This window comes from Neovison vison, chromosome 11 (assembly GCF_020171115.1).
Source record: "Neovison vison isolate M4711 chromosome 11, ASM_NN_V1, whole genome shotgun sequence".
Classification (NCBI taxonomy): domain Eukaryota; kingdom Metazoa; phylum Chordata; class Mammalia; order Carnivora; family Mustelidae; genus Neogale; species Neogale vison.
Window position 1 is genome coordinate 153,098,906 of NC_058101.1, and position 14,543 is coordinate 153,113,448.

General features: G+C 49.6%; 1 protein-coding gene across 5 annotated transcripts in view; it reads left to right on the forward strand.

Moving 5' to 3' along the window:
• MSRA (methionine sulfoxide reductase A) overlaps nt 1-14,105 on the forward strand; it is a 437,171-nt gene extending 423,066 nt beyond the window's left edge. For all 5 annotated transcript variants that reach the window (XM_044225040.1, XM_044225042.1, XM_044225043.1 and 2 more), the window contains one exon: nt 13,332-14,105. In XM_044225040.1, coding sequence (XP_044080975.1) covers nt 13,332-13,496 — 165 coding nt within the window. In that variant the 3' untranslated portion in view covers nt 13,497-14,105. The remainder of the gene's footprint in view (nt 1-13,331) is intronic.
• Nucleotides 14,106-14,543: the final 438 nt, after the last annotated feature.

Below are 14,543 nucleotides of genomic sequence, written 5' to 3' on the forward strand. Positions count from 1 at the left end.
AAAACCATCAGACCTCAAAGGAAATATCAAATCAGGAGAAACCAGCAGTACTTGAATGTGTGATTGATGTACGTCATCTCATGGCTAAAGGGAGCCTGCTTTGGCTGGAGCAAGTGGACAGTGGCCAGGTCAGCTGTACAACTCCCTGGTCCAAAACTGAACTCCCCAACTCAGCCGTTTTCCTTTCCAAGCCAGGCATGCAGCCCAGCCTGAACCAGCCTGGTGGGACTCCATCCTTCAAGGCATGAAATAGAGAAGAGGGAAGGACATAATTTCTCTTGCACCCAGAAAGTGATGCTTGGAATTTGTAAGTTATGAGGAGGTAAAGGATGACAACTAAGTAATGGAAAAATAAGCCATAGCTACCTCCTTCCCCAGCCTCCCCACCTTGACTCAACTGGTCTTCAAGTCATTGCCATAGGCCAGCCGGTGAACTTCAGAGGCATCTGCCGGCTTTGCCGGGGTTCGAGTGGTTCCTTTAATCTTGTAAAGTGCTTCCACATGTCACTGAGATTGAAGGGCAGAGGATGAACAGAAAGCATGTACTGAGTTACCTTCAATGGGAACAAACAGATAAAAAGGACCAGAACCTCAGTGCCTCCCAAGGCCCCTCCCTTGCTACCTGCTTTCATCTCTTCCTGCTGTGCTGCGGGTGCCTTTCAGCTTTCCCAACCCTCCTCTACAGGCCTCTCAGCCAATTCCCAACCAGACATCCGCCCCCTTCAGGACCCACCTTCCAAGCTGGGTTAATCTTTCCTTCTTCATTCTCCATGTATTGTAGCACAGTCCCTCTGCCTGGCATATACCTGCCGGTCCTATCTCTTCTGGTGGAATTCTGACCTCCCGATGGTCAGGGGTCCTCTTCACCCCACAGCATGTGGGTTTGGCTCCTGCTTTGTCCCCTTTTAGCTGTCCGGCCACACCCACAGGCAGGCGTGTGTTCACATATAGCCGGACTCCATGTCTAAGCCACAGACTCCTCGTATGGACCTTTGTCCTCTTCTGCTGGCAGGGCCCTCCAGCGCCAAGCCGGCTACGTGGAAGGCACTTCCTGCTGTAATGGCACACATGCCTGTCATTGCCCCACTCTGGGGAGGGCTGCCCTGGGCCACCTGTGTATGCCTACGGCCCAGCACCGTCTGTTTCACATCGTAAGTGCCCCACACCGATTACTCAAGGCCATTAATTAAGTGGAGCTGGCGAGTTGAAACCGTATCCGCAGATAAGTGACCGGCCTACACAGAGCTCTGCCTACCTTCCATGATGCTTTAGCATCATACTCCATACCAGGGAAAACCAGGCATCTGTAATAGAAGGGATAGAATATTCTGTGCGGGGACTCTGCTCCAGATTGCCTCGTGCCAGGAGCCAGGGTGATGGAACCCCTGCTGGCTGGAGCTGTGTGGGCCCCTGGCTGAAGGGGAAAAGTTCCTGCTGGCACTGGACGTCTTCTGCCCAGAAACAACATAAGCCCCACCTGCTCACGGCCTGACCAGAGCCGGTCACACAGGCAACCTGACTTCCAGAGGGAGGGAAGGGGATGTTGGTGACCACTGACAGAGCCTGCCATGCTTGTCTGCTAGAACACAGCTTCTCAAATTCTAACACGCACCTGGGTCACTTGGAGATAATTTTGAAATACAGATCCTGATTCAGTCCGTCTGGAGCAAGGGCCAGAATCTACATTTCTGACAAGCTGCTGGCCCATCGTCTGCCCTCTGAGGAGCAAGGGTAAAACTTTGACTCCTTACAGGCCAAATTGAGCTCTCTTGCTTCCCTTTCTCAGCAGAGGCTTGTAGCTTTGTCATTTTGTGTGGCAAACCAGCCTTGCTGGTTGGAAGACACTTGTGATTTACCTTGAGGGTGAGGGGGACACAGAGAAACAGCCAAGGAAAGCCATTAACTGCTCTGCACAACCACAGAGTCCAGAGAAAGACAGAGCACAGGGATGCAGTAGCTATTTGAAGAAGGCCAAACTCATTCCAGCTAGAGGCCACCATTTGCATAAGCAGGTTTTGTAAATGGACCGAATTAGATCTAATCATGTCACCTTCTTCCTACTCGGCCTCCTTAGTTTCACTTCAAGGGTCCGTATAGCCCTGATTGGGCCCCATGAAGGCTCTAGCACCTCTGAGCACTCAACTTGTCTGTGTCACATCCCTTGTTCTGTGAGCCCTGACTTGTCTCCCCTTGCAAACGCTAACAATCCCTGATGGACTCACTGGGGGTGATTCCATGGTGCCAGAGCCTGGAGCTCCTTTTCTCTCAGGGTCCTGTGTGGTGTGGAACATGAGGAGCCCGGTACTTTCCTCCCTGTGGCCCAAACACTATGGCAGGGGCAAACGGCTCCTGTACACCTGGCTGTTTTGTGGGTGCTCTGTGCTCTCCTGAACCGGAAACGCACGCGTCCCTGCTCAGCTTGGAATAGATGGTGTTTTTCTTTCTGGTGGTTTTATTTAAAAGCCATGCCAGTCATTTTGCATCCCTTCCCAGAAGTTTTGATTGATGGCAATCTGGTCAGCTAGAAGCTGCCAATGGAATAAAACTGCTGACTTGGGCATCGGCATTGGCGGAGTTTGTTAAGCCTGCACGGGGGGGTGCGTGCGTGTGCGTGTGTGTGTATGTGTGCTCGCAGGATGGAAACATAGCATGGGATTTGATGGAATTAGATCTGGAATGAACTGAAGGGGGTCTCTCAGTTCATAAAGGGAAAGCAGGAACCTAGGAGGGAGCTAAGCCTCGTCCATGCTCCCTGCTGCCACTAGAGGGCAGAGTGGGGACCAGAAGCCAGGTCTCTTGCGTTTGCTTGGGTCAGACTTAATGAGGCTTTAAAAAAATATGAATCCAATGAGGTTTGAACTGCAGTTACCTTCTTCCTTTCCTGGTGACTTGCTCATTAGCAATACAGCCATTTCTCAACGGGCCTTCAACCTATGATTGAAATTAAGGATATCTGTCTTGAAAATGTTCATTGCTGATTGAATATACCTGCATGTTTCTAGAACCCTGTGGCTGGGGAATGGGCAAGGTACCATGATTACTTTGAACTTGGTGGCCCCATCTAAAGGTTCTGTATATCAGGCTCATGGGTCAACTCCAGAGGGTCATAGAATCCTTCAAAATTATAGCAAATACTTGATTGTGAGTTTACGTGGAAAGAGTGTCCATAGGGTTTATTAGATTCCCAAGTGAATCCGTGACCCTCTAAGATGTTAAGAATCACGACCAGAGATTCAAGTTTTTTTACAGTGATACATTTGCTTAAAAAGTGAAAGGTGTCTGTAGGTTCCTCCATCTGAGGTGGGGTTGAATGTATATCACAAAACATCCTCATAGGCACTCATATACACATATACACGTATGAGCGCACACTCACATGCCTAAGTGCACACACACCTCTCCCACACATATATGCACATACACACATGTGTTAGTGTCTCTAGAGCCAATGTCCTCTCCTCCCTCTGTGCCCTGCTGGATAGAATTCCAAGAGAAGTTTCTTGGTGGGTTCATATTGACAGTTTCTACATCAGACACGCTGCAGAGCAGACTCAGCTGCCTGGGATCTCACATCTCCAACATTCCCAAATTCAGAGGACAGTATGTAGGTGGCAAGGAGCATGGAATCCAGAGCCGGACAGACCTGTATTCTTGTCCCGGACTCATAGCTACCACTCTGGACACAAGAACATGAGCACAGACTTTAACTTCTTTGAGTTTCCTTGTGGGTAAAGTCAGAATAATGGTCTCCCTGCCCCTGCAGGACTGCTGGCACAATGAAATAAGAAAATGAAAGAAAAAGCACCCTACAGCTTATATCTGCCCCACTAGCGGGGTCCTATAAACTTCTCCTCTGACCTCCATCAGAAAACCGATATGGAGCCTGGCACTTAAAACACAAACTCCGCTTTCCTCACACTTTGAGTAGGTCTCCTGTCATCTCTTGGAATCAGATGATCTTGGAATCAGTTTGTGGCATTTGCTTTTTGGAGGGCGTCTGTCCTGAGTGAACGGGGAGGCAGACAGCCCCAGCTCTCTCCCTATTCGGTGGCCATAGAGGAGCTCTCTTTGTTGGTTTTCCATCTTGGTAATGCAGTCATTGGCACAGGGGATCCGCTGAGGCGAGACAAGAAAAAAGGCAACCGAACCCCGTGTTTGGAGCGAGTTGTTTTCACGGCTGTACTCCTTGGGAGCTTCTTTGGGCTAGTTGAGCATCCTAACAGAAGGCTACTAATAGAAGCAGGCCAGGGAGTATCTAAGGAACTGTTGTGGGATGAGACTTTCATGCAGCAAAGTGTACTATTTGACAGCGTAAGAAACAAATAAACAAGGGAAGTGACCCAAGTTTCACTGACGACTGAGTAGCTAAACAAAACGTGGTCTGTACTTACGAGGGTATATTATTTGGCCTTAAGATGGAAGGAAGTTCCACACAGGCTACAACATGAATGAACCTTGGGGGCATGATGCTGAGGGAAAGAAGCCAGATAAATACTGTGATTCCCCTTGCATGAGGCAACCAGAGTAATCCGACTCATAGAGACAGTCAGTACGGTGGGGCCACCAGGGGCTATGGGGTGGGAGGAACAGACAGTTCTTATTTAATGGGCAAAGAGTTTTAGTTCTAGAGATGAGGACAGCTGTAGAGGTGAGTTGCACAACAACGTGAATGGACTTAACACTTAAAGGTGGTGGAAGATGGAAAATTTGAAGTTGTGTGTATTTTACCGTGATTTGGAAAACAAAAGTCAATGAGACGACCTGAGAAATTGACATCACACATTCTGAGTTCCAGGGATGTGAGCAGGGTGGGGGGAGAGTGTGATCCTCACAGAGGGTGATCCATGTTTAGAACTCTTCTGGAAATTTTGAAATAATACATATCCCTCTCTAAGGGAAAGTTACAGCATCAGCTGGCCACGAAGGGAAGTGTGCCTTATTGTAATAATGGAAATGGTCAGGAACTGGGGACTCTAGTCCTATTTCTGCAGCTGACTGGGGAGTGGTTTAGACAAGCCTTCTCTCTCTCTGGCTCTGAACGCGGAGCATTCAGAATAATAATTCCTCCCCCTTATGGTTAGTGAAAACCTCACATGGACTAGAGTGTGTGAGGAAGCTCTTTGGAGACACTGCAACCCAGGACGAATGCAACAGTTTGGGATTAGTGCTGGACCACTGTGCCCTCATCTGTTAACCTGATCTGCTAATCTGGTCTGCTTTGATCTCCTGACCTCATCTATTGGTGCTCCCCAAAGCCTGTGTTGCTGTGACCGCCCTGCTGTGCTTTCTCGTGCTTTCTCGGGCGGTCTGAGAGTCATTTCCATTCAATATGTTGAGTATACCTGGGCACTCAGAAAATCTCAGTGAAGCTAATAGTAAACTTGTTATCGGGTTGCAGTGAGCAGAATGGTCACGTGTTCATTAATTTTATTAAAAGAAAGGCTTCCTGCCAGTAGCTCTGGAAAGATGGGTGGGGCCCAGGGCAAAGCATCTGTAAGGGAATGACCGCCAGCCACTTCCTTGGGCATTTGTGGTCTTTGGCAGGGGTGGTGGGGGCTGGAGATGCCTGTTGGCAGGGGTGGGGGGAGCTGTGCCATAGTTTATTGACAACCACCTCCTTTTCTCGTTCTCCACTCCCCACCAAGAGGTCAGCTGCGCAGCTGTAGACACGGGGAGTGCAGGACCGGTGTACGCGGAGACCTGTTGTAGGAGGGCAGGGGGAGTGGGCTAGCTTTCCTCCAGCACTAGGGCTCAGGGCAAAGGAAGCCAGTGCTGTCACGTAGTTAAAATATGGCAGAGGGTTATGCACTTGCTGTTCCTTTGCTGGGATCCTCCTGATAGCAGAGAACTAGGTATTGTGCCCATTTTATAGAGAGAACGGGATATAGGAATAAAGGCACAGGGGACTTTCTGGGGCCATCTAAGAAAAGGCTGAAGTAAGAATCTGTGAGAAAAGCATGACTGATCAATTTTATTAGGTGATCTTCCAGAAATTTCCTGGTCCAGGTGTCACACCGATGTAGGTTATTTTAGTTGAGTCCCACTTCCCTCCAAAAAAATCAGGAAGAAAAAAACTGCCACAAACAAGAATCTTTGGATAATTATATTGGAGTGAACAAAAGTAGCAGACAGAAAAATGAGGGGTAGAGGAGTCAGGCCCAGATCATTCCTTCCTCTGGAGCTGGGCTTGGTTGAGGAACCCAGCAGAGGAGGCATGCAGGGCTGGCTTTCCATGTAGCACTGGGGACCGAGCCCTAGAGCCTGGGGAGGGGAAGGACTTGTTGAGCCCTGGGGTTGGACCAGTGAGAGAGTGATTTCCTGGCAATATCAGAGTGGAGTTTTAATTTTTTTTTTTTATTTAAGTATAGTGGACACATGGTGTTACATTCGTTTCAGGTGTAAGACACAGTGATTCAGTTAAGTTTCTACATTCCGCTGTGCTGATCACAAGGGTAACTACCATCTATCCCCATACAATGCATTACAGTGGCATCCCCTATATTCTTTAGCTTTTTATTCCTGTTCCTTACTCAGTCCATGGCTGCAAGTGACCCAGCCCCCCACCAACCCCTCTGTCAACCATCAGTTTGTTCCCTGGGTTTATAGGTCTGATTCTGGTTTTTGTTTTTCTTAAATTCTACATATGAATGAAATCATGTGATATTTCTCTAAATAAGTATAATACTTTCCAGGTCCATACATGTGCTCACAATGGCGTGATCTCATCTTTTTTATAGCTGCATAATATTTGTGTGTGTGTGTGTGTGTGTGTGTGTGTGTGCACGCACACCACATCTTCCTTATTCATTCATCTCTTGATGGACACTTAGGTTGCTTCCATATCTTGATGATTGTAAACAATGCTGCAATAAACATAGAGGTGCATATATCTTTTAGTGTTTTGGTTTTCTTTGGGTGAATCCCCAGTAGTGGAATTATTGGATCATACAGTATTTCTAGTTTAATTTTTTCAGGAAATTCCATACCATTTTCTACAGTTGACTGCACCAATTTAAATTCCCACCAACAGTGCACGAAAGGGTTCCTTTTTCTCTACATCCTGTCATCTTTTGTTATTTCTTGTCTTTTTTACTTTAGCCATTCTTACAAATATAAGGACATATTTCATTGTGGTTTTGACTTGAATTTCCCTAATGATGAGTGGCGTTGAGCATCTTTTCATGTATGTTGACCATCTGTAGGTCTTCTTTGGAGAAATGTCTATTCATGTCTCCTGTCCTCTCTTAAATTGGATTATTTGTTTTGATGGTGTTGAGTTGTATAAATTCTTTGCATATTTTGGATATTAACCCCTTATGAAACTGGGTCACTTTCTAACACTATACACAAAAAGAAACTAAAAAATGGATCAAAGATCTAAATGTGAGATCTGAAACCATAGCAGAGGTTTGAGCCAACCTGGCAATCACTTTCACCAGGCAAGTCCTTCATGGCCTGCACTCACCCCCCACACCACAGGGTGGCTCTGTGAGCCCAAAGGAAGAGCACAGACTTCTGGAGCCATATCAGCCTGGTGTTGGAGGCAGGGCCCTGTAGCCTGGGGGCCCCTCAGGGATTCAAGCTGCATGGACATCTGTGCTTCAGGCCAGAGCATTTCCTGAAGCTGCTTTCAGCAATTTCTCTGCTGAGTTTTTCCTATGGGCAATACACTTTCATGGGTACAGCCTCCTTTTTAGAAACACCAGCAAACTTAGTAGGTGATGTGATTCATCATTTCTATCATCGGGAATGGTACACCGTCGGCGTGGGCACCCTCTCATAGACAGTGGAGGGGATCATACCGGTTGTGGCTCATGTGCCACCCCAGTTTAGCTCTCTTGACACTCGCTTCCCTCCCACTGTAGTGGACAGAAGAACCATAGTGGTGCTGGGATTGAGAAAGCCCTCCAGCTGCCTCAATTCATGGAGGAAAAGTAGAAGTACTTTTCTGAGAAAAGTACTCAGAAATATTATTTATCACACCCCCAAACTGATTGGGGCACCTAGCCTAGACGATGCTATAGGAGAAGACCGAGGTTCACCCCACCAGCCCCTGCCCAGTTTGCACATGGGGCCAAATGGACCAGTGGACTCTGGGGGCCAGAAGGGTCATCTGTAACCCAGTCTTCATCTCTCACTTCCTGCTGCTCCTCCATCTCCCCCATTACACCCCTCATTCGCCCTGTACCCCAGAAGAGTGAGCGGGCTTTTTCGGCGTCAGAGATGCCGAGGTCATCCTTTTAGGCAAGATGGTTGGTCCCCCCTGCATGAACCCAGCCACTGGAATGCCAGGGTCTAAAGAGTAAACTGACCTATGGAATTGGCTGGGGGTCTGTGATAAGGAGAGTGACAGCTTGAGCTCCCTGGTTCCCACGCTCCCTCTTGACATTCCTTCCCAGGTCCTCAAGGAGGTGTTTGGGCTTGAGGCAGCAGCAGGGCCCCAAGTAGAAGCCCCTAAGGTGAAGAGTATCCCCAAGAGATCCCCAAGACTCAACAGTTGTTTTTTTAAAATTCATTCATTCATTTATTCTGCATGAAGCACTGAAATGAGGTAGAGGAACAAGACGGTCCATACTCTCAAGGGGCACACAGTCTGGTATGTGTAGTGCCAGAAGAGAGAGGGAGTGGCTTAGAGAAACAAAGGACAATTGTGCAATGTCGTAAGTGCCAAAAGGGACAGTACTTCTGTGGGAGCCTAGAAGCTGGGGTCACTTCTACCTTAGACTCAGGAGCGGCTTTACGGAGGTGGAGACATTTGATCTCAGTGATGAGAGATGGGTAGGAGTTCATGTGATAGGGCAGAGAAGAACAAACATTCCAAGAAGGTTGTGTGCAAGGGAATGGAATGTTCAGGAAATGTATAACTTTAATGTGACCCACAAAAACAGTTCTCAGAGAGGAAGGGAAATCGGAGAGTTAGAAAAAGACGAGGGACATGAGCCTGGGAGGTGGAAGGAACCCAGCACAGAAGGCCTGGTGGGTTCTCCTCAGAGATCAGGGAAGGCCTCACTGCCTGGTTTGAGGAGGTGCCATTATCAGCACATGCTCTCCCAGCTTCTAGGAGCAATAATCACTCCTCGTCCTTAGTCCTGTTCTCTGTAACCCTGCAGTTTAAACAGTGGAGTGGAAGGGCTGGAATGAAAGAGCAAAGAGGACCGACCGACAAAGCCGACCAGCACCAACCGGGTCTGAAACAGATGGACCCCAGGGACCCCCAGAACTGTGTCGAACCCTGTGGGTCTGGTGAGACCTCTCCAGGAGATAGGCCTGGGAGGGCTGAGGAGACTGACCTGCCTCCACAGCCTTGTGTGCAAGAAAGCAGAGTGGGGGAGGGGCACCTGGGTGGCTCAGTGGGTTAAAACCTCTGCCTTCGGCTCAGGTCATGATCTCAGGGTCCTGGGATGGAGCCCTGCATCGGGCTCTCTGCTCGGCAGGGAGCCTGATTCCCTTCGTCTCTCGCCTCCTGCCTCTCTGCCTACGTGTGATCTCTGTCCGTCAGATGAATAAATAAAATCTTTAAAAAAAAAAAGAAAAAAAGAAAGAAAGAAAGCAGAGGTGGGGGATGTGAGGAAGAAGGAAAACCAGACACTGGTTAGGATTTTTGGGTTCCTGCTCCCTCTGCTTTTTTATCTAGTTTCTTTCCTGTGTTTTTGTCCCCGCTCGCCAGTTTTAGAACAAGTGTTAAGGACAACCAGAGCCCTGTGCTTAGGGATGGCCTCAGCCTAGACATGGGTCAGCCCGGTGCAGAGCAGGCGATACTGACTCCTGGCCCCATGGTTACAGCAGGTGTCTCCCACCCCAACAAGAATGAGTGAGAATGTCCCAGCATAACAGGAGGTGCGGGAGGGCAGCCTGGAGCTGTCTCCTGTGTGGCTTTCCACTACTGTTTACTCCTGTTGTTTCCTCTCAAATAAAAGTGAAGTGTCTGCCATCTTGTGGCAGAGGCTGGGTACTGCCTGGGCCCCTACAGTCACCTTCCCATTACTCCCCAAAAGGGATGTTGCCTAGCAGTGGTAGGAGCTGGTGTGGAGACGAGGAGGGAGCCTGGGCAGTCGTGCCCACTGGTACTGACCTCTCTGCTTCAGTGAAGAAGCATCTGGAGTCAGTAGCTGTGAACCCCAGGGCCTCAGGAAGGCTATCCTTGGTCATACAAGGAGGATGGCCATTTATGAAAGAGAAATAGGGTGAGCAGTGTGTGAGGAGGTCACTCTCACAGATGACAGAGCCTGGGTGGGGATGAGGCAAGTGCGTGGAGACCTGGCAGCCCCAAGGGCTGGGTCCTGGCCCTGAGGGTGAGAGACAGAGGAGGAGGCAGAGGATCTCAACAGCAGGGCAAGCTCCTGTGCAGTGTGACCATAGCCAGGAAGTTTCTGAGGTCCAAATATGAGGTCCCTCAGAATATGGAAGACTCACGTCAGCCTGCCAGCAGTATCCCGGGTAAGAACCAGAGGGCAGTAGACCCAACACGGTGTCTGCAACAGTGTGAGTGGATGAGCTCTCTGAGGGCAGTCCCATGTGCACATGACTTCTGGGCTCCAGCTCCACTGGTAAAGCTGGGCCCCTTTATTTGGTATTTGAATGCAGCTACAAGATACAGATTATTTTAAATACTTTTTTTTAAAAAAGATTTATTTATTTATTTATTTATTTATCTGAGAGAGAGACAGTGAGAGAGAGAGCATGAGCAAGGAGAAGGTCAGAGGGAGAAGCAGACTCCCCATGGAGCTGGGAGCCCGATGCGGGACTCGATCCCGGGACTCCAGGATCATGACCCGAGCCGAAGGCAGCCGTCCAACCAACTGAGCCACCCAGGTGAGGGCGATCTGGCTGCGACATCTGTCACCCCATTGATCGCCAGGGTTGATTCGGCTGATCTGGCTGGCTAGGCGGGTGTCCCCTTCCTCCCTCACCGCTCCATGTGCGTCCCTCCCGAAGCTGCGCGCTGGGTCGAAGAGGACGACCATCCCCGATAGAGGAGAGGACCGTTCTTCGGTCAAGGGTATACGAGTAGCTGCGCTCCCCTGCTAGAACCTCCAAACAAGATACAGATTATTTTAAATCAGTTGTAGAAGTTCTCTGCCTCTCTCAACTCAGGCCAGGAAATTCAAGTCGTGACCTTACATCCTGTTCTTTCCAAGAGCTCTCAAGTGCAGCCTGAAGCAGCCAGAGTACCACACTTTATCGTCTTCACCAGAATAGTCCACCGCCACAGCCACCTAGGGTCCCAAAGCCTTCCTACAGTGGACATTTCTCCATAGGCAAATACTAGCCATAATTTAAGTAAATGCCAACTACACCCCGTGGGCACTGACCCATTCCCCACTCCCTGTGAGGCCAGCTCTAACTCTAAATCTGGCCAGGACAGTTAACCATTCCAGATTCTCATCCTCACTGAGGTTTTGGTTCCTGAAAACAATTCTGGAACCCACTGCTGTGTTAGCTGGAGTTCAGTCACGGAAACAGAATGTTCAAGGTGTTTCAAGCAGGAGGGTGGATTTTACAAAGGGAATTGATGCTTCTAGAATCATTAGAAAGGCTGTCTGAGGGAAGGTCAGGGAAAGGCACCACTGCTTTTCAGGATACCAAGAAGTTACAGAAATCGCTAGAAATCATTGCTGGTGACTTTGCCTGAGGCAGGACCGTCCACAATTGTCAGAAAGAGCTGGCAGAGTCTTGGTCTGTTCTTTGGAGATATCTTTGCCTATCCTCATGGGTGCACCTTGCAAATAATGGCCTCTCTTCTGCCAAATTTTGTGTGTGCTTCTCTCATTGGTGATATCTAAACTGGAGTGGCACTGGCAATAGAATTTGGGAAATGTAGTTTCCAAGCTTCCAGCTTCTGCAGGGTGAGCTGAGAATGTCAGGGATCAAGACACAATCTCTGACACGCGCTTTTAAATACGGATGATAATAATAGTACTTCCTTCGTATGGCTGTTGGGAGGCTAAAATTAACACTGTGAAGTCTTTGCAAAGAGTGTGGCATATGGTAAGCCCTCACTAATTGCTCGTTTACAAAAAATTGTCAAAACTGAAGTCAGAATGGCTCCTCGTTCTCATTTCTAACCCCTGTAAGGAATCTGGCTGCTTCCGAGCGGTGGGGTCCAACCACGGGCCTTGGCAAGGATCCTGTCCCTTACCATCCTGGGCCTACTTGGCGTCAGATCCTCAGTCTGCCTCATTCTGGCTCAGAGGGCTGGATGGAGACTCAGGAAGAAGGGGAAAGTTCTCAGGGGAAAAACGGCAGCAGTGACTCATGCTGAATGTTAATACTGGAGTCCCCCTGCTCTGCAGAGGGAGGACTCCATCTCCAGTGGACCGACAGTCAAACACTGCCCAGATCCCTCATGCGAGCGCAAGTCGGGGCTCTGCCTGGCATTTCCGGACCAAATGGAATCCGCAAACGGGGGGTCAAGTCTCTGTGGCCTTGTGCCCAAATGCTCCAAGCAGCCTGCAACAAGAAAGAATTAGGGCACAGCTGAAATCCAGAAGGGAAAGGAAACGGGCTAAGATCCACAGGGAACAATGTCTATTTCTTAATCTGTCTCCTGCCCCAAATAGCTCTGCTCTCCTCCCCCACTTGTGTTTACCGTGTCTGTTTCTTTCTCTGGCAGCAGATGCCACCAGGCATTAAAGTAGGTCATAGAGGGCGGTGATGAACCCACAAAGGCCCTCAGGCCAGACCTCCCCTGACCTCAGTCCCCTGGCTCCCGGGTCTGGAGTGGCAGAGCACAGACCCAGGGGACCCCGTGCTCTTCAAGGCCCCCTGGCAGGGCCCGAGCTCCCTAGAACCACAGCGGGGCTTCCTCAGTCCAGCCTGTGAGTGGCAGGGGTCCGGTTCTGAGCTGGCAGCAGAGAGGACAGCACTGGGCTGGGCAGCAGCCCTCCCTTCCTATCCTGCCCCAGACCCTCCAGCCCCTCCTACCGCAGCCCTGCAGGAGTGCCCTCAGGAAGGCCCCTTCTTCCCAGGACAGCCAGGGAACCACATGTTCCTGCTGTCTCCCTTGGGAAACCCTGGCGTCCTTTCCACACAGACCCCCCCGGGGCCAAAACCGAGGCTCCCAGCCTGCTCCAGGGGCAGCGCTGTGTCATGGGTAGAACGCAAATTACAGAGTCAGGAAACTGGATTTCAGCACCAGTCACCTGAGGCTCAGGGCAGTAGGAGCTTGTCCAGAATAACCCAGCGGGAAGCAGCAGAGCCTGCGCCCACAAGGATCCACAGTACACCCCAAGCCGCCCGCGTCTGCCTCCCTCACGGCCTGACCTCACAGCCCCTCCTTCAGACCCCACTCTGCCCAGCATCCAGTCCTCATGGCGCCTTTCTCTCCCCAGGTTCTTTCGGAGCACGGCTATGGCCTGATCACGACTGACATCCGGGAGGGACAAACCTTCTACTACGCGGAGGATTACCATCAACAGTACCTGAGCAAGAACCCCGATGGGTACTGCGGCCTCGGGGGCACCGGAGTGTCCTGTCCACTGGGTGTTAAAAAGTAATTTCTCCCCATGTGGTCAGCCCTTGAAGTCACAGCCAAAATGCTTTCAACAAATTGGGCAGTGCTTCTGTGGCTCGGGTCAGTGGCTTTTTGAAGTGCACAAAGCGCGAAGGCATTCAGGAAAATCTGGTTTGATGAGGTCTAATTACAGGAAGTGCGATGGCGAGTGGAGAGAATGCGGTTTATCTTCTACTAAGTTACAGTGGGAGTCCAGCAGTGACTTTGTTTGGATCGCTCGGGGTCTGAATGAGAATAATGAATGCGCTATGCTCCCCCCTTCCTGGGCCTGGGTGCCTGCCATGGAACCTGGGGAAGGAAGCTGGGAGATTGTCAGAGAGGATAAGGCATTTGGACATGAGAGCTGTGCCCTGTCCCACCTCTCATGCCCTGCTGCCCTCCAGTGCCTTAAAATCTGCAAACATTTATAGCCTCAATGAATCATTCACCGCAATATTTTGCTCGACTGATCCTAGATGTGCAAGGGGCTTTCTCTCCTTTTCCATCCTCCTGGGGCAGGGAAAAGATAAAAGTTAGTTGGATGAATTCATAATGCTTTGCTTATAGCTATGAGAAATGCTTGTTCTAATAAAAGTCTGCATCCTAATACAAACTGCCTTCTGTCTCATCTTTTGCTTTTTAGGCAGGATGTTTCTAATACTGTAAGATAAAAGCCTCACAATGACTTTCCCCCAAATGGAAAATATGACTAAAAATTTTGGAAAACAGCTACACCCCTCTGGTTCCTGGTAACTTTGGTGATTATAGCTCTGTTCCACATGCCTGTTACAGCTGCCACATCACGTGCTCTTCTAATTAGAACAGACATGTGCAATCCCTGCCCTTAAGAGTCTTCATATTCAAGACAAGGGGTGGGAACATAAGCAATCAACATGCGATAGCATGAACAAATAAGATAATCACAGGTCCTGACAGGTGATGTGAAGATGATGGAGAGGATAGGGTAAGTTGGTCCAGGGGCTGGGAAGTTCCCTACAGAGAGGTTTGGGCTACATCGGTCAAGGAAGGCCTCTGGAGGTGGAGAAACAAG